The sequence below is a fragment of the Pseudophryne corroboree genome, chromosome 1 (assembly GCF_028390025.1).
Source record: "Pseudophryne corroboree isolate aPseCor3 chromosome 1, aPseCor3.hap2, whole genome shotgun sequence".
Classification (NCBI taxonomy): Eukaryota; Metazoa; Chordata; class Amphibia; order Anura; family Myobatrachidae; genus Pseudophryne; species Pseudophryne corroboree.
Window position 1 is genome coordinate 1,115,292,458 of NC_086444.1, and position 19,383 is coordinate 1,115,311,840.

Here is a 19,383-nt window from a genome sequence, read left to right on the forward strand (position 1 = left end):
TCGTGTTTTACATGATAATTTTCTTTTATTTATCACATGAGTTGCAAAATTAATAGAACATGTAGTCAAGACATTGACAAGGTTAGAAATAATGATTTTAATTTGTAATAATAATTTTGTCCTTCAAACTTTTCGTCAAAGAATACTCCTTTTGCGGCCATTACAGCATTGCAGACCTTTGGAATTCTAGCTGTTAATTTGTTGAGGTAATCTGTAGAAATTTCACCCCACGCTTCCTGAAGCACCTCTTACAAGTTGTATTGGCTTGATGGGCACTTCTTGCATACCATACGGTCAAGCTGCTCCCACAACAGCTCAATGGAGTTGAGATCTGGTGACTGAGCTGGCCACGCCATTACAGACAGAATACCAGCTGCCTGCTTCTTCCCTAAATAGTTTTGCATAATTTGGAGGTGTGCTTTGGGTCATTGTCTTGTTGGAGGAGGAAATTGGCTCCAATCAAGCGCTGTCCCCAGGGTATGGCATGGTGTTGCAAAATGGAGTGATAGTCTTCCTTATTCAAAATCCCTTTTACCTTGTACAAATCTCTCTTTACCAGCACCAAACAGCCCCAGACCATCACATTACATCCACCATGCTTGACAGATGGCGTCAGGCAATCTTCCAGCATCTTTTCACTTGATCTGCATCTCACAAATGTTCTTCTGTGTGATCCAAACACCTCAAAATTCGATTCCTCTGTCCAATCTCCGTGTTCTTTTGCCTATATTAATCTTTTCCTTTTATTGGATAGTCTCAGATATGGCTTTTTCTTTGCCACTCTGCCTAGAAGGCCAGCATCCCGGAGTCGCCTCTTCACTGTAGGCGTTGACACTAGCATTTTGCGGGTACCATTTAATGAAGCTGCCAGTTGAGGACCTGTGAGGCATCTATTTCTCAAACTAGAAACTCTAATGTACTTGTCTTCTTGCTCAGTTGTGCACTGGGGCCTCCCACTTCTCTTTCTACTCTGGTTAGAGCCTGTTTGTGCTGTTCTCTGAAGGGAGTACTACACACCGTTGTAGGAAATGTTCAGTTTCTTGGCAACTTCTCGCATGGAATAGCCTTCATTTTGAAGAACAAGAATAGACTGTTGAGTTTCACATGAAAGTTCTCTCTTTCTGGCCATTTTGGCCATAATCGAACCCACAAATGTGATTCTCCAGATACTCAACGAGCTCAAAGGAAGGCCAGTTTTATAGCTTCTCTAACGACCAAACCCATTTTCAGCTGTGCTAACATAATTGCACAAGGGTTTTCAAATCACCCATTAGTCTTCTAACGCGATTAGCAAACACAATGTACCATTAGAACACTGGAGTGATGGTTGCTGGATATCGGCCTCTATACATGTATGTAGATATTCCTTTAAAAACCAGACGTTTGCAGCTAGTATAGTATTTCATTTTAGTCTACAGAAATCTCCTCTCAGAATTGCTGAGTTTTAAAATGTCTCTGTCAGAACACACACAAAAATGCAGCCTGTACTTCATGCAGTCAGAATAACCGTTTCTTCCCACGATTATAATCTTAACAATAAATAACACAATCTGCTCTGTGGAGTTTAATAATACATGGAGATAACTCCAGCTTGTAACCTAAATGACATCACCTACATTAGAGGGGATGGAGTGGGGCAATAGAGGCTTATGTCTGAACTACAGTCATTTAGCTGTCGATAAATGGAGATGGGTAAATTGATTCGACCAAACTTAAATTTCTGTATCTGCTAAAAATTCAGTGAATACATTTCACTGACTTATGACAACAATTCAACCAAATTGTGAGCAACAGGATTCATGTGGTATCTTTTACTCTTCTGATAAAGGCTAGCTTCAACGAGTAATTCTAAAAAAAAAAAAACCCCCAACACATGCTACATACGGTACATGCTAAGCAGAAATTCACTAGAAGTGACATCACTGACACTGGTGGGAGGGGTGAGAGTTCATACCAACTGTCATTACATGCCAGCATAACGACATCTCTTTTCCACTCTTCAGAGAGAATAAGTGTAATATATACAGTATATTATTGAACTTGTATTGAGGAATGCGGTGGCATACAACTATTGTTCCTTTAAGAAGTACATTTTAGCTCAAATTTACAGAATGATCATTGTAGGAACACCGTGACCCCAAGCAACTTTACAACGAACAGCTGGGTGCAGAGCCAAGATAAAAAGCACAGAAATTGCTGAGGCATGACAAAAGTCCGTTCAGGACTCTCAAACTTTGCATGACGCAGCAACTGTATCACTGAAGCATGCATCCACACCCGGCAACAATATGTAAGAGAGACTGTATAAACCCTCGCTCTTTTACACTGCCAAGAAAACGCGGGATGCATCTTCCCACAATTAAATGTTTGGCTCTGTTAAAGGATAAGGTAAGACAGAAAGCAGTTTTACATTTTACTCTTGCTTATAAACATACCAGACGGCTGACCTCATGCTGTGGTCTGATACAGTCACTCCGCAACCGCTGCATCACATTGTGCAGACGAGAGAAAAGTATAAATTAGAGACGGGGTCAGGAAACCTCCGAGATGTTCAGGAGTTGTTAGCAAACCCAAAAAAGTTAGCAAATGAGCAAAACCATGTTGCAGTGCGGGGGAGGCAGATGTAACATGTGCAGAGAGATTTAGATTTGGGTGGGGTGTGATCAAACTGAAATCTAAATTGCAGTATAAAAATAAAGCAGCCAGTATTTACCCTGCACAAAAACAATATAACCCACCCAAATCTAACTTTCTCTGCACATGTTACATATGCCCCACCTGCACTGCAACATGGTTTTGCCCAGTTGCTATTTTTTTTTTTTTTTTTGCTAACAACTCTGAATAACCCCACTGTTCTAAAAGGACCACTAAACTATATCAAGGCGTGTGTTATATGTAACCCAGTGGTTCGAAAACTGGGTGCCATGGCACCCTGGGGTATTTACAGGGGTACCTTGGGTTAGTGGTCCAGAACCAATTCAAATTATGTATGGTCAATGTAATAGGCAAAACCAGTGCTTGTGACTTACAATCATAAAATATATGGATTAGCAGAAGTGAATCCTGTCCCTCACCACATAACTGAGCCAAGGGATGACAGATGTCAGATTTGTAACCCTTCATGTACCGTGTAACACACCAAAACCTGTGCGGATCATAATGACTTGTGCACTGCTTTGAATCTGGCTGAAAATGGACACTTCAGAAACAGAGGACCAACCGTACTGGAAGATAATATACACTTGAAGACACCGCTTATTAAATTTGTGATTTTGAGTCTAAGGGTGGCTACACATCAGGCACAATTTGCCATATAGGACTAACAACTTGTGCATATTATCTGATGTGTACGTTCAACTTTGATCGCGTGCAACTTCTTTTGGGTCGACTGTGCTGCACAGCCGACCATTACATATTGGTCCATGTTCATTAAATCGTCTAACGTGTATGGCCAATCGGATGATCCGGGACGAAGTTAGATCGTCCAGATTGGCCGTCGTTCTGATGTGCTCACCCTAAAACGTTCTAGTGATGTCCAGCATGTCAAATTTTGTCAAACATCATTGTTAGGGGTAAATGTACTGAATTTAAATTTTCAAGCACAGCTGGTACGATGGTTGGTACTTTTATCTGTCTCCATTTTATTTCTCTACAAGTGATGCATCTCCCTGAAGATGTGAACCCCCTTCCTCTCTGTGCATAGGATTATGTGGCTGCCTGACATCTCCTCAGATCACTCAGATTGTGGTTGCGATCAGAGGAGTCAAAAAGCATGCAAAGGTCCATTGATAAGAAGCAGGCAAGGGGGCCGCCTGAGAGTATGGGGCCTGGGGCACATGCCTCCTGTGCCCTTCCCTGAATACGGCTCTGAGCCTGACCCCAATTTGTCAGGGGCTTCTAATTAAACTCAAACATCCCTTCCTGAGACCATTACCACAGTCTTACATGTCTACCTTCTGGCCCATACAAATTAGAATATAACTTATAGAATGTAAACCTAACTTTGGTTCCTTTCTCTAAGAAGTCTGTTTTCAACCAACATTGGTATGGAATTTACTGTATCTGCCACTAACAGGTTACCTGACTCTGTGGTGACCAAACAAAAAAACGCTGCCAATAAATAATAGCATCGTAAACTGTTTTTCATGCACTGTGAGATACCAAAAATGTCTGTGTGTATGTATTTTTATATAATATATTCTGCAAAATATATATTATACAGTTATAATGTGTCATTTTATTTATACACTTTTTTTTTTTTTAAGCATTTTTCTTACTATGATGTGCAAGATTAGAAGTTTTTTTTTTTTTAAAGTTGATTTTAAAGTTTGGTTGATAGTAATTTTAAATAGCTACAGTGGCTGAAATGTAGAACATGGAATGACCCATATGGAAACGCACTGCATGTGAAATCCTGTTTCTTTTCTTTCCTATTTCAAAGAAGCTTTTCACAGATTTTAAAAGCAGGTCCTACATGTGCTAAGAGACCGGTGCCTTCAGACAAGGAGAATAGGATCCAGTTAGTTTATAATCCCTCATTCTTACATTCCAGATAAAGCCCTGAAACTATGCAATGGCTACAGAAGCGCAATATGAAGTGTTAATCTGTTATTCAAAGCTGCTTTTCTCATTTGTTCTGCCTGTGATGACCTGCCACCCTCACACTCAGAGGTGGCAGCTATTTTACTTAAGAGTAGTGATTTCTCGAATTCATTCAGAGTTTATAGGCTGAATTTTGGTTGTGGCCACAAGATGGCTGCCTTTGTGATTGATTTTTTTTTTTTTCCCCCTCTTCTCCTTTGAACTCATTTTTTAGTCTTAGTATACTGTTCATTTGGTGATTAAATTTAAATTAAATTCTATTTATTTCACCATTATTAACTTTTATTTATATAGCACCGCAATATTACATGGTTGTTTTGATTTTGTTGGCTATTTTGGATGGGAATAAATGGCAGAACAGCAGACCAGGTGTGAGTTTTGATGCACACTAATAAAAAAAATGCCACCAATGTACTTCAAGTAAAAGCCATTAAACAAGGATGTTCAAGTTGTCTTGATTCCATGCTCATGAATATATAATCATGGTCTTTTTGCATTGTATTGCAGGTGCCTGAGATAATTGGCGCTATTAGACAAGCTGGAAAACTTGCACGTCAAGAGGAGATTCATTCCCATTTATGTGATGGAGACGATGCTTTCTCCAAAAAGTTTGAAGTCCTGTTCTGTGGCCGTGTGATTGTCGCTCACAAGAAGGCGCCTCCAGCTTTGATAGATGAATGCATTGAAAAGTTCAACCATGTCAGCTGTACCAAAAAGAAAGACGACGAATCTCCGGCCCCTCAGTTGGACACTAGCACTAGAATATTGTTTGGGGACAAACTAAAGTCTTTTTTCCATTCGACGTTTGACGATGGAGAGAAGAACAAACCCATTCGCAAATCCTATTCCCAGCCTGGCTTAAGAACTAACTCCTCATTTACAAGGGAATGGGACGATGGCCACTGCAGCCTTCCAGTATCCTTTGAGGAAAGTGACATTTATTTTGATTTCCAAAACCCATCCGAGGCTCAGAACTTTGTGCTGCCAACAGACATGGAGGAAAACCAAACTATGCTGTTCACGGTATGTAAAGCTTTGTCGTCTTAAGTGGATTTGGGCTGCTTTGATGGTCCTTCTTGTATTTAATAAGTAATAAGCCTTGTTGGGCTCTGCTATGCCACCATTGTACACTTAATGTAATGATCGTTGTTGAAGATTTCATGTGTGACAAGACGTTCTTAAGAACTTTATTTCCTGTTGGTGGTAACAACTAATTTGTTCTGCCAGTTTCTTTAGAACAGTGAGCTGCGGCACTCACAGGACTTGAATCAGTACCTAGTTATTAAAAACGTTATGAGGAGATGTGGCCCCTGTGTGAGTACAGTATGCAGCTACAGTTTCTGCACTGCTGTGAAGTGGCAGCGCACTACTGGAGAGGGTATGAGTCATGGCGGCCTGTCTCGTTTGTAACCGTTTTGTAAAATAAAAATAATACTCCTCCTGGTTGGCTGGCAAGGCAGCAGCCCAGATGCACTAATATCTGATGTAATGTGCAGTCCTAGCTCCACTGTTGCCCAGGGGCAAATGCAGCATTCTAGGGGCAGGGGGTTTCCAAATGCTAGATTTTAAAATACAGTAAATAACTTGTCACTACTGACTGGCATCCGACACGTGATATGCCAGTACACCTGCACAATACATAAAGGGAGCAATTCTGTTAGTGGTGATAGCCTCAAAGTCCCAAAGAAACAGTTGAAATGCTAGAACATTACGGGCATCAACATTTGCGCATTTGCCTTCACACGCCATAGAAATGCGCTGGAAGCTGCAGTGTTGGGTCACCACAATTCTATTTGTGTAGGCATCAAAGTGTATGCCCTAAATAAGGGAAACATAATGAATTTCCATCACAAGCTCCTCTGCCTACCACCTTTCCCCTCCAATCTCTGCCCACAAGCTTTTCCCTCACATGCCCCTCTGCCCACCACATTTTTTCTTCAGTTCCCTTTTCCCATCACTTTTCCTCATGTGCCATCATAATATTTTTATCACATGCACCCCCCAACCCCTGCCCATCAGAATATTTTTATCACATGCACCCCCCCTCCGCGCCCATCATGATATGTTTATCACCCACCGCCCCACCCCTTTTGCCCTTGTATAGTACAATGTAAACACTTTTTTATGATGACACAGAAAGCCGGGTTTGTTCGCTACCAGGGTTGAAATACCGGGTCGCTCGACCTGGTATATTTCCCCTGGCACCTTTCAGACCACACAGGAACACAGGTTATGCGCGTTCATGTGCCAGTAACTCGTGTTTAAAGCTGGGGGTCTGAAAGGGGTATATCTTGAACAAAATACTTATACCACTATATTTCTCAGTTATTAATCATAAATAAGTACTGTATAGCCTTACTACTGTGTATACTAAGGTGAGAATCCTCACTTGCTAACCTTATTACTCATTGATGATTAATCTCTCTCTACCATGGGTTAATAGACTTTGGTAACATATTTCAGAATAGATTGGTGTTTACAAAATCGATTGCTGTCAATTGACAGTGCATGTTTTTGTATCTCCTGAAAACATATGAGACCAAAGAACAATCGGTTACAGTTAAGCCCCGTACACACGGGGAAGATGTGTGCTGAGCGATCTATCACAGACCGTTCAGCACACATCTCTCCCCCCACTCAGCACTCTGCGTGATGTGTGCTGAGCGAGGGGGACGGGGGCGGACAGATGGGTGCTCATTTCACCCAGCGGTGAAATGAGCGATCTCAACTAAATTCTACAAATCTAGAGCCGGCGATAGCGACGCGTGGGACCGGCTACCTACACACTGAGAGATCCGCTTAATTTCTAAGCAGTCTAGTTAGATTGCTTAGAATTTAAGCACTGATCTCTCCGTGTTGTACCCCTTTTATTTGAATGTTTCATATCGGTGTACTCCCAAGGGGCATTTAAAAATTGTGAATTGACAGTGCATGTTTTCTCATCCTTTGTGCAAAAGATTGTTAGGTCTCAATTGCTTTCAGTTATTTGAATGTTGCATACCTGTGTACTCCCATGGAACATTTAACTATCATCAGTCTGTTGTACAGAAATTGGTCTAAATGGAAAGTTGGAATACCTACGTGCCTACAGTGCACCTGGAAAGTATTCACAGCGCTTCACTATTTCCACATTTTGTTATGTTACAGCCTTATTCCAAAATGGAATACATTTATTTTTTTCCCTCCAAATTCTACACTCAATACCCCATAATAACAACGGGAGAACAGTTTTATTTGAGATTTTTGCAAATTTATAAAAAAACAAAAAACTAAGAAATCACATGTACTTAAGTATTCACAGCCTTTGGATTATTTTCTGTTTTTGTAGCTCTGTTTACATGTTACTTATTTCTTCTAGATTGGTCAGACGGAAGTTTACCTAATCAGCCCCGATACAAAGAGAATTGTCATTGAAAAAAGCTTTAAAGAAATATCCTTTTGTTCTCAGGTGAGTGTCATTGTTCATAATATTGGTGAAAGGTTAAATATAGGACCACGGCTGATGTGTTCTGAATTCCAGTCCTCATGCTCCACCTGGGTCACTGATTATCCCACCTACTGTACTTCCACAGAAAGAACATCACCTCTTGGGGGAACTTGAGGGGGGTGGGGGGGAGGTTGAGAACCACGTGTGTGTGTGTACTAATTTGCAAAGTCCCAAACGAATGGCGGATTATTATTTTTAAAGACATGTTGCTGATAGAGGAGACGTATGCGGGTTGAGCTTTGTGATCTGCCAGAACAGAAAACAGAATAATATAATTATCTATTGGGAGAGTCGGTTCAGTTGTTTAATGGGCGCCCGTAATTGCATTTCCCCTGTCACTTTAGATGGGGCACGTCCAAAAGTACTGGGTTGAGCTGTGTAAAGCAGCTAAATCTGACTAAAGTACTGGGCACGATGCAAAAAGTGCCATTTGGGACACTTCGCACATTTCTGCGCACCACCTCAGGAGACTGCGAGTAGAAATGATGTTGGCGCTTGCTCGGTGTCTTCGCCAGAAACCGTTGAATAGTTGGCGGTGGGCAGGCACGTGTGTGAGGGAGCGCGATAACTGAATCGACTCCAGGGAGTTCGCTTTGACTGGATTGATAGGGGGAAATAATTTATTACCTGTTGCAATATTAGCGTTAGCAGTTGACCAGAACAACACTGTTATTTCATGATGAGGGCACCATGTATACTGTGCACTTTTGGTACTTAAAAGCATTGCACCTGTCATAATTTTCATTGATCTCAGTATAAATCACATATTGGACCTCATTCAGTTTGGATCACTAGTGAGACAGAGAGTGCGATTTTCTCAATCCTGCTTCTGCTAAACATCACATGTGGTGATCCGCCCAGAAAGGTAAAAGACGCCCACCGATACATTCACAAATGTGCGTGTACAGTCACATTATTGCAATGCATACACAGAAATCGAGTACCATTGACCGTTGTGGTTGACCAAATAATGAGAATGCAGTCGCACCGCATCCATGTCTTTAGTCACAATCCTTTACAACGGACATCAGATACACGCCCTGAAAATGGCCATGATCCGCCTACGTGTTTTTCCAACCACTCCCCACAAACGCCATGTAACCTCCCACTAACGGACACTTCCTGGCAATTGCTATGCGATCTCGCCTTGCTGGGCTTGCAATTGCATTATGGCCCTGTCGCATGCACGATGTGTGCGCAGCATTTGCGCAGTCATCCGATAATTAGCCGGTTTGCAATCAACTGAATAAGGCTCATGCCTCTATAACTGATCAGTGTTTGACTCCCTAATAAGTAGTTCCTTGGTCTATTTTTGGCCAAATTCAGACCATGACGCAGATGTGGTAAAATCGCTATGAAGCGATTTCTGCACATCTGCGCATGCGCGTAAACCGATACGCGCATGTGCAAGGTCCTAAACTGCATTCTCTTCAGAACGTAGTTTAAGACCTGGAGGGGAGCGGAATCAGGACGGCGATGCTCCATTTTAGGGGCGCGGTCTGGACAACACACGTGTCCGGACCATTTGCGTGGCGGGGCGCGGACATTACACGTAGCCAATGTGACCCTTAACGTGGCGGGTATCTGTCTGCCTTCGCAGCTAGGCTGCGCAGGTAGAGGACTGTTCGAAACATGCGAAAGCATCGCCGTCACATGTCTGCCGAGGGAGGTTCTGGTTCCAGCATGTGGGGTGGACTTGCCCTGTGCTGGGCGTCCCCCCACAGGTCAAAGAAATAGATCGTAGATGTGCATCTACGAGCAAGTCTGAATTAGGCCCTTATTTATCAAGCCTTGGAGAGTGATAAATTGCACGGTGATAAAGTACTAACCAATCAGCTCCTAACTGTAATTTTTCAAACGCAGCCTGTAACATGGCAGTTAGGAGCTGATTGGTTGGTACTTTATCTCCATGCAATTTATCACTCTCCAATGCTTGATAAATAAATTAGTAATTTCCCCCTTCAGTTCCAGCAGCAACATGTTTTCTTTAAGATCCATGAAAGTCTGGAATGCGATAACACAAGACACACTGTAGAAACATGTAAGAAAAGATTGGACGCATTCCTAACAAAACAGACGTTCCTGGTGTAATATACAATACAGTATGTTGGTACAGGGTCTGCTAATATGGAGTCAGGAACAAAGTTCTTCCCTAGTAAAAACAAATTGGAATATGCTTTAGAAAAATCTCCTCCTCTCACTGTATGCACTGCGGTCTTTGAGAATGAAAGGTTAAAAATTAATCTTTTAATAATCCAGAGGTTTACAGCATGCATCCCCTCAGCTGTTGTGGAACTACACATCCCAGCATGCACGGTCATAGCTTTAGCTTGCTCTAATAACAAAACTGTGACATGTCATGCTGGGATGTGTTGTCCTACAGCAGCTGGGGGGCCTCATGTTAAATACCCCTGTAGTAAGCTGGATGAATGTCTGAATCCCTAAATTCCTGTAGGTGGTGTCTCTGTAGCCTTCAGATTTTAGTCTGACAACATGAAAGTAAGGTTCTACCTCTGATCCAATCTGCTCCAGTTTACAACTGTTCTATATGGTTGTGGGGAGGGTATTAATTTATATATATATATATATATATATATATATACACACACACACACACACACACACACACACACACACACACACACACATATATTACAATTAATAACCATCATCCAAATTGGCTTGTTATGCTCAACGAGGGGAAACCAACGATGAACGACCGTGGGGACCTGCATCGTTCATCGTTGGTGCCTGCACACTAAACGACATGAACAATATATTGTTCACTTATGAGCGATATCGTCAAGTGTGTAGGGCCCATAAACTTTCTATCGGCCGATGTCGGACTGCATAACATCATTATACAATAACCTTACAACTAAATATGAACTAACTTAACTTATCTAGAAATAACGACACAGACCACTGAAATGCCATTAAAAACGGTCACCCGTTATTTATATATAATACTTAAATTAAGTATGGTGGCAATAAGAGAGAACTGCCAGATCATCAGTGACATTACGACTTATTGCCGCTATGCATGTCCATGACATGACTTTATTTATCTCATTGGCTACGCCAATAAGTGCTGAGTCTCCAACTCTCTCCCTAATACACCATAAAAGGGCCGGCCAGACAGCCAAGCCTAATGACCCCAGGTAAGGAGGGCCAGAGTATACAATATATTGGCCAAAGAGCGCACCTCCAAACAGCAGCGCAATAGCTACTGCACCCACCGTTCTTTCCCGCCACACACCAGCCTGGCAGGAGCCGGTGCCGCCACCATACTCTAAAACCCACTTCTACAACACAACCTGACTAAGCGCTAACCCACTCAAACCAAGCTAGCGAGTACTCTAAAAATGCTTTCCAAAAATAAACAAATACCCTCATCAGTCAAATGGACGTGATCTGGTCTAAATAAATGGGCATCCCTAAAATGAATAAGTGGGAGGGAGATTACTGCACCACCGAGACCCAATACTCTCCTGCCAACAAAAGCATTAACCTTGCGCCGGGACTTGTCCAATACAACACCAAGCAGCGGACTACGCAAAACCTGACGCAGAATGATTGCGGATCAAACAATACGACACCAAGGCCACCATGTCATGACCTGCTCCAAATCGCGTGCCATCTGATGACTTAACTCGAGAGGGCAGAGATCCTATGTCATTACTCCCTAGGTGAATGACCAACACTTCTGCGGGGCTATAGGATTTAACGTGCAAGGTCAATCTCATCTCATCCCCCTACGACCTAACCATCTAACCCATTGTAAAACGGTAACAGAAGCGGAGTCCCTGGACAGCGGCGACGTAGCCGCCCAATAAACAAATGAGTGGCCCAAGATCCATATAGGGTGCATGTCAAGTGACACTCCTGAAAATTAACGGATACAATAGGTTAATACTGTAACTCAAGCGCAACCGAACTGACAACGTACAGGAAGGGAGGGAAGGGGATCGACCTATCCCGAAGTGAACACCTGCAAAACCTACCATGGAGGGCACGAGCCAATAGCACCCCCTAGGTTCTCAGGAGAAAAGCCGGGCAAAATCCAACGGGACCCTCGCCGTTCAAATGGTGACGTGTGGCCAGAAAGGGCTACAGGGCGACTGGCAAACAAGACGAAGCTGAGGCTACCCTCGCAGACAACACAGAAAATTCCATGCGGCCAAAGCGCAGGCACCTCCACCCCAACTCTTCGGCCCGCCCTCCCATTGCCCTGCGAGCGAACTGAAAACAAAACCAAAACTCAAATTTTATGCATTCATATTTTTTTAATCAGCCAAACCAAAGGAAAGGCCGGCCCGAAACAGGAAAAGACATTATCAATCATAGGGGGTCATTCAGACCTGATCGCACGCTAGCTTTTTGTGCAGCGCTGTGATCAGGTCAGAACTGCGCATGCATATGCACCACAATGCGCAGGCGCATCTCCACCCGACGACGGGGATCGCCGGACAGTGACAGGATGAACGAAGAAAGCGATCGCACCAGCGATCGCAAGAAGATTGACAGGAAGAGGGAGTTTGTGGGTGTCAACTGACCGTTTTCTATGAGTGTCCGGAGAAACGCAGGCATGTCCAGCCGTTTGAAGGGAGGCTTCCTGACGTCAGCTCCGGGCCGGCTCATCGCACTGGAAGAGTACCGTATATACTAGAACAGAGATGGCCGGACTTTTGGGACCTGGGATCTACATTTTGTTCACTTACTTACCGGTGATCTACCGGCGTCAAATAACACCAATAGTAACGCTCACATTTAAAAATAGCATTAAGAATGACAACATCAAATAACCCCCCTCTGTGCAAATCCCTCCCCCCCCTTGTGCAGGTACCCTCCTTCCAGTCCCCTGTATAATAGCCCTCTGTACAATAATCCCCTTTGTGCAGATCCTCCACCATTTGAAGACCCCCCCCCCCCCCCCCTTGTGTAAAAAAACAAAACAAAAAAACCCTTTGTGAAGATACCACGCTCTGCGCAGATCTCCCCCCCCCTTGCAGATCGTCCCTCCCCTAGTGAAGAAACTCCCCTTTGCATAACTTACCTGACAAGTTGTCACGCTGCCTAGCTTCAGTCCTCCATCTCCCGCAGTCACGGCTCCCGCTTTTGCACTGCATGGGCTCCCGCCGGCTGCTTCTCTTGTCATCGCCACCGCCGGCTGGATCAAACTGGATCCAACTAACACCCAGGCTCCTCACATGGCGGGTGACGTCATTACGTCACCCGCACACTGCATCCCTGCGAACTGGGAAGAGAAGCAGCAGTGGCAGGTTCCTTACAGTTATTTTCTGTTAAGTCTGTCGCGATCTACCGGCGGATGCGCCGCGAGCTACCGGTAGATCGCGATCTACCTTTTGGCCACCACTGTACTAGAGTATAAGTCGACCCGAATATAAGCCGAGGCACCTAATTTTACCACAAAAACCAGGGAAAACTTATTGACTCGAGTATAAGCCTAGGGTGGGAAATGCAGCTCTAGCCGTACACAGCCCTCATACTGCCAGATATGCCCTCATACTGCCAGATGTGCCCTCATACTGCCAGATGTGCCCTCATACTGCCAGATGTGCCCCCACGGTGCCAGATGTGCCCCCCACGGTGCCAGATGTGCCCCCCACGGTGCCAGATGTGCCCCCCACGGTGCCAGATGTGCCCCCACGGTGCCAGATGTGCCCCCACGGTGCCAGATGTGCCCCCACAGTGCCAGATGTGCCCCCACAGTGCCAGATATGCACCCTCAGTGCCACATGTGCCCCCCCCCCCCCCCCCCAAGTGCGAAATATGCTCCCCCAGTGCCAGGTACAACTTACTCTCCTGCGCTCCCCTGCTGTTTTGTGAAGGAAGGACATTGCGGGCACAGCACGCGCCTCTCCTGTGTCCCTCCGGCGTCTCCGGCGGCCGCGGTGGGTCTGTTAAATGAAGTGCCGGTTCGTGAGCCAATCAGAGCTCACGAACAGGTACTTCATTTAGACCCGCCGCTGCCGCCAGAGATGCAGGAGGGACACAGAAGAGGCGCGCGCTGTGCCCTCCGTGTCCTCCTTCACAAAACAGCGGGGGAGCGCGGGAGGGTAAGTTTTCCCAGGCAGCAGTTACTGAGCATCACTCGAGTATAAGCCGATGGGGGGCTTTTTCAGCACAAAAAATGTGCTGAAAAACTCGGCTTATACTCGAGTATATACGGCAAGTCCTTAGCTGTGCAGAGACTGCACAAACTTTTGTTTGTGCAGCTCTCTCCACATGCATTCGCACCCCTGCACAGCGAATCCCCTCTCCCCATGTAGGCGGCGACTACCTGTTCGCAGCAGTGCAAAAATCGCCGGCTTGCGACCAGGTCTTAGTGACCCCCATAACCTTTGATAGGCATTGGATTTCCAGCGACCAAGCAATTTAATATCAGCCTCTGAGAAATCCAATGACGCTGCTGTTGTCTCATCCCCAATGCGAAAGGAATGTGTGCCATACATTGATGGCGACAATCCCAACGCAAGGAGGCAATTCCTAAATACCCACCGGAATTGGTAACTTGTCAAATGGGACCCATCGAGGTGCATAAGCCACGTTCCGCCACCACGAGGCCTACAGCCACAGTATGCATGGGCCAATGTTACAGGACAGATGCTGGTGTTAAGGCAGGCAGAGAAGGCAACCCAATGCCCGCGCCCCAGCTGATCTGTCTTAGACGGTTTAGTTTGCATATGAATGTGTCCGCCAGCAGCACCTGGGACTTAAGCAAAGGTGAGACCGATGACCTGGAGGGCGCCACCAACTCGCCGATCCGAAAGGCTCCGTGAAAAGCCATCGCAAAGGCGAGCTGGAAAAGCAACACCTCATGGTGAGATACGCAAATGGACGGTGATGCGTCCATTAAACTACCCAGCATTGTAACCGATATAGGACGCCTGCGATTCCCTGACACTGGAGCAGAACGTGCCCAGCCCCGCAGAAAACGACACGCTAAAAAGCTTTTAGTGAAATCATGTCTACCATGCAAATGCAGAAAAAAAAAATTCCTGCAAGCATCTGCCCGACAACAGTGCGCGACTTACCAGCAACACACAGACGCCAGATAAAGTCCAACAGTAAACGAAAAGACGGCTTACCTTTGTTCCGCCTGCGCACAATAAATGCCTCCCACCAATTTGACCGCTGCACGATATTTCACCAGCGTGGCTGCAGCCACCGACTGGCTTGGCAAAGCAGTTATCCCTGCCATACAACCTGCCAACAGTGAGAAGGGCAAACATCACCCTTAAGCTCCGCAACAGGAGCCAATGCGTTAAACCGATCCCACTCTAGAAAGCGCGTCGGCAATGCCGTTGTCTACCCCTGGCACGTGCCACGCAACGAAGTGTACATTAAGACACAAGCAGCGCAAGACCAGGTGGGCCAACAAATGAACAACTGGAAGCGAGGGTGATCACTGCCCATTGATCGCATGGACACGCCCAGATTGTCACACGAGGAGACCATGTGCCGGTCTCTGACCCGCTCACCCCACAGCTCCAAAGCAACTACAATAGGAAAAAGTTCCAGCAACAAAAGGTTTCGGGTCAAGCCCAGCTGGAACCACGAATCCGGGCAAGGGGAAGCAGACCATGCACCATCGAGGTACCCCCAGGAACCTGACGCATCCGGAAACAACTGGATATCTGGACTGTCGACTGGATCCGACAGCCAAATGGACACACCATTGAAATCACTTGAAAAGGTATCCCAAACTCGCAGATCTCTACAAATCTCGGATGACAATCTAATGAAGTGATGTGGCCGACAAGCGCCAGCCGTCTCCCTCTCCAATTTGCGGCAAAAGACCCTACTCATGGGAATGACTCTGCAAGCAAAATTGAAAAGATCAAGATGGGATTGGCACTGGCGCAAAGTAACCTTGCCGCCTGCTAATGCCCTCTCAATCCCCCCACGCAGTTTGGCAACTTTGTCTAAGGGCAAACGGCAGGAGCCCGCCTTAGTATCTATTTCTATGCCTAGATACGAGAGGCAAGTCCAGGGACCCTCACATTTTTCTGGAGTGATCGGTACACCGAACTCAGAAAAAAGTACTTTCAAGGAGAAGAGCAACCACGCACAGGAAATTGTCCAGATAGAGGGCGACTCCCGTTTCACCCATCCCAGCCCAAACGCACCAATGGAGAAATGAACTACAGGCCTCGAAAAAGAGCAGGAGACCTAGCAACGCATGGGTAGGCATTTGTCGATGTAAAACCCGTCGTCCAGCCCAAAGCCCATGAAACGAAGTGAATAGGGGTGCAATGGCAAAAGAGGAAAAACAGACTTAACATCAACTTTACCCAACAATGCATGGGGGCCCGCTGCTCTGACTAACTTCAAAGCGTCGTCAAATGACTGATACGTAACGGAGGACAGCGCCTCGGGAATAGCATCGTTAACTGACTAACCCTGCGGGTGAGACAGGTGCTGGATTAGCCTAAATTTGCCAGGATTTTTCTTAGGGACCACTCCAACCGGCCATAATACCAAATTCGGCAAAGGGGGTGCAGCAAAGGGGCCGGCCACGTGACCCAGCTGCACCTCCTTGGCCACTTTCTCTTTCGAGACGTGGGGAAGGTCCCTGGCCGAGCGCAAATTCTGAGGATTCGCTAAAGGGACCTCGCCGCTATTGGGAAGGCAAAAGCCCACACTAAAACTCTCCAGCAAAAATTACGCCTGAGAACGAAGCGGGTACCAATTCAGCCATTTGCGCATGGCGCCAACCCTGACGGGGGAAGTGGCTTTACTTAGCACTGTTAATACCGGAGGATCTGCCGCCAGATCCCACACCAGCAGGCTTGGGACATTCCTTAGCTGGATGGGACGCTCCACAACGCAGGCAGCTGTGTCGAAAACGACATTTCGACCCGGATCCGCAATTGCCGTGGTTAAAGGCAAAACAAAGACCTTTTGCCCGTTTTGGAACGTTTGACCTAACAGGCTTGGCAGGAGAGGCTTCCGCAGGCTAGAAGGAATTCTGCGTAAACTCAAGCCACAACTCAACATCCTTCACTCCGAAGGACATGATGTGCAGTCCGTGCTGCTTGCGCCTGAACTCTTCATCATACCGGAGCCTTGCTAGAGGCTGCTTGGAACAAAACCAACCATGAATCATGTGCAGTCGCGTCTCCAGATAACAGGCTGAGAAGGTGTTGCGGGTCTTGTATGTCAAGGCAAAGACATCCATGTATTTCCCACTATTGATGCGATCATGTTCCGCGTGAGGAGACCGTGCAGAACTTTGGTGTAAGGGCAACGCGCGACATCGCTAAGGCTTCCCTCTTCCAGACTACTGCTGCTATGCCTATGGCGACATGAATGCTTACTGCGCTTGTGGGAACGCCCGTGCCTACGGCATTTACCATTCGAACGCTCGGCATGCCTATCGCCACTCGCATCCTCTCATGATGCCAGAGCGCCTGCCGCAGGAGACTGAGCCACAGGATAAGCAGGGGTCACCCCCTGTCCTGGATCAGCTGCACCACGCCTCCTACGACGCCCGGACACCGTGTGACAAAAAGAGGGTACGTGCCGCAGCCACCGCTCGTGCCCTGCAACCCTGTGAGGACCCCGCAGGGTTAACATTACTGGGGACTAATCTCCTGGAGGCTGGCACATCATGACCCCCAGGGGATAATATTGTCTGTCCCCTTATGGATCCCCTGTGGGTCATAACAGTGGGGACCAAACCCCTAGAGGCTGGCACTGCAGAACATCCTGGTCCCTTATGCGCACCGCAGCCCCGACCCCACACCATTTGTGGTGGTGGGGGCTGATGCAGAGGGAGCACTAGCGGTAAGAGGACCCGCCGGCGGCCTCCAGAGAGCGTCGCGAGTCTCCCGGCGGCAGCTGCCGCGTTACCGCTGAGGATAACCCCTGGGTACGCACCCGCCGCAGCAGCCTCTCGTGATCGCACATGGGGACAGGAGACTACAGTCGGGCAGGAGGACAGACTGCGCCACCGAGTGGGAGGCTCAGCTGGAGTCCTTGCGTTCCCAAGGTAGCTGGCAATGGGGGCCGTCTGTCTGAGTGGGCGAGCGGTTATTGTATCAGTTTAAGCAAACCCCTGGACAATACAGCTCAAGTAGAGAAATGAAAAGGGGGAATAGAAAGGTAGCAAGGATTAGTAGAGACAGAGGATAGAAAGGAAGTAATAAAAAATATAGAAAATTAGAGCAAAGAACTGCTAATGTAAGAAACAAGTTGTTAAACACAGGAGCAGCACGACCTTCTCAGGGAAAAATCCGTAGAGAGAGAGGCAGATGAAACTCCTGCCTCACACAAAATGTCCGCTAGCTTCTCCCCAACAGTACCACTATTCTAATTAAATCAAGCCCCCCAAACCTATTAACTGTTAACCTAACTAAATTGTGCAAGGCTCGTGCAATCCTACAGCCTTGAAGTTTACGATCGCTTGGGCTTATTTGCACTCGCTCTTCGTTACAGGGTAAGATTTTACTTAGCTAGTCTCTTTAGTATGCTATTAACAATAGTCAAATGGGACATAATGTAATGAGCAGAGAGGTTTATGAATAGCCCTTCTGAGCTCTGCACTGTAAAGTATTTATTATTATTATTAGTAGCGCCACAAGGGTTTCATAGCGCCTAACAAAGTACATAAACAAATGAGCAAGACAAGAAAACAGTGACTTACAGTACAAGGCAATGTATAACAAGTACATGGTTTATAAACATTGCTGCATCAGGAAGGCAGAAACCAAGGGTTCAGTGCCATTGTAGGGCGTATGAAGAAGAGGAAGTCTAAGAGAAGGAAATGCACATGAGGGGAGAGGGCCTTGCTCTTGAAAGCTTGCATTCTCATATGTGTTGAGCTGTGAGTCTGAGTCTGTGTGACTGGCAGCCATACTGGATGCCTCTCCAGAGAGCTTTTGACAAGGAGATAATGATTTGAATGTTGTCAGGTAAGAAAAATAACAGGTGTGTGTGAAAAAGAAAAGGCATTTAATTTGATATGTAAAGGGGGGGGGGGCGCTTATGTGGGAATTTTGCTTTAGTTATCTCTTGGTTTGCTGAGTTGCTACTTATTCACAGTTTGAAATGGGAAATAAGGCAAAACTTCTCCTTGTATGCTATGTTCCTACATAGAGATTTTGTATAGTGCAAGCTCTGAACGTGTGTTGTCTTTGGTTTTAGGGAATCCAGCATGCAGATCACTTTGGTTTCATCTGCAGAGAACCTTTACAGTATGGAGGTTGTCACTTTGTTTGCTATGTATTTCAGTGCACAAATGAAGCTCTGGTAAGTACAGTTCTTAT

General features: G+C 45.9%; 1 protein-coding gene across 7 annotated transcripts in view; it reads left to right on the top strand.

Moving 5' to 3' along the window:
- The window catches only part of TBC1D1 (TBC1 domain family member 1), a 349,707-nt gene that overhangs the window by 182,376 nt on the left and 147,948 nt on the right, over window positions 1-19,383 (top strand). For 6 of the 7 annotated variants that reach the window (XM_063922416.1, XM_063922425.1, XM_063922450.1 and 3 more), the window contains 3 exons: window positions 5,110-5,625; window positions 7,961-8,050; window positions 19,262-19,366. In XM_063922416.1, coding sequence (XP_063778486.1) covers window positions 5,110-5,625; window positions 7,961-8,050; window positions 19,262-19,366 — 711 coding nt within the window. Of the gene's footprint in view, window positions 1-1,989; window positions 2,389-5,109; window positions 5,626-7,960; window positions 8,051-19,261; window positions 19,367-19,383 lie in introns of those variants that run through there. The other variant, XM_063922433.1, reaches the window with a different exon arrangement.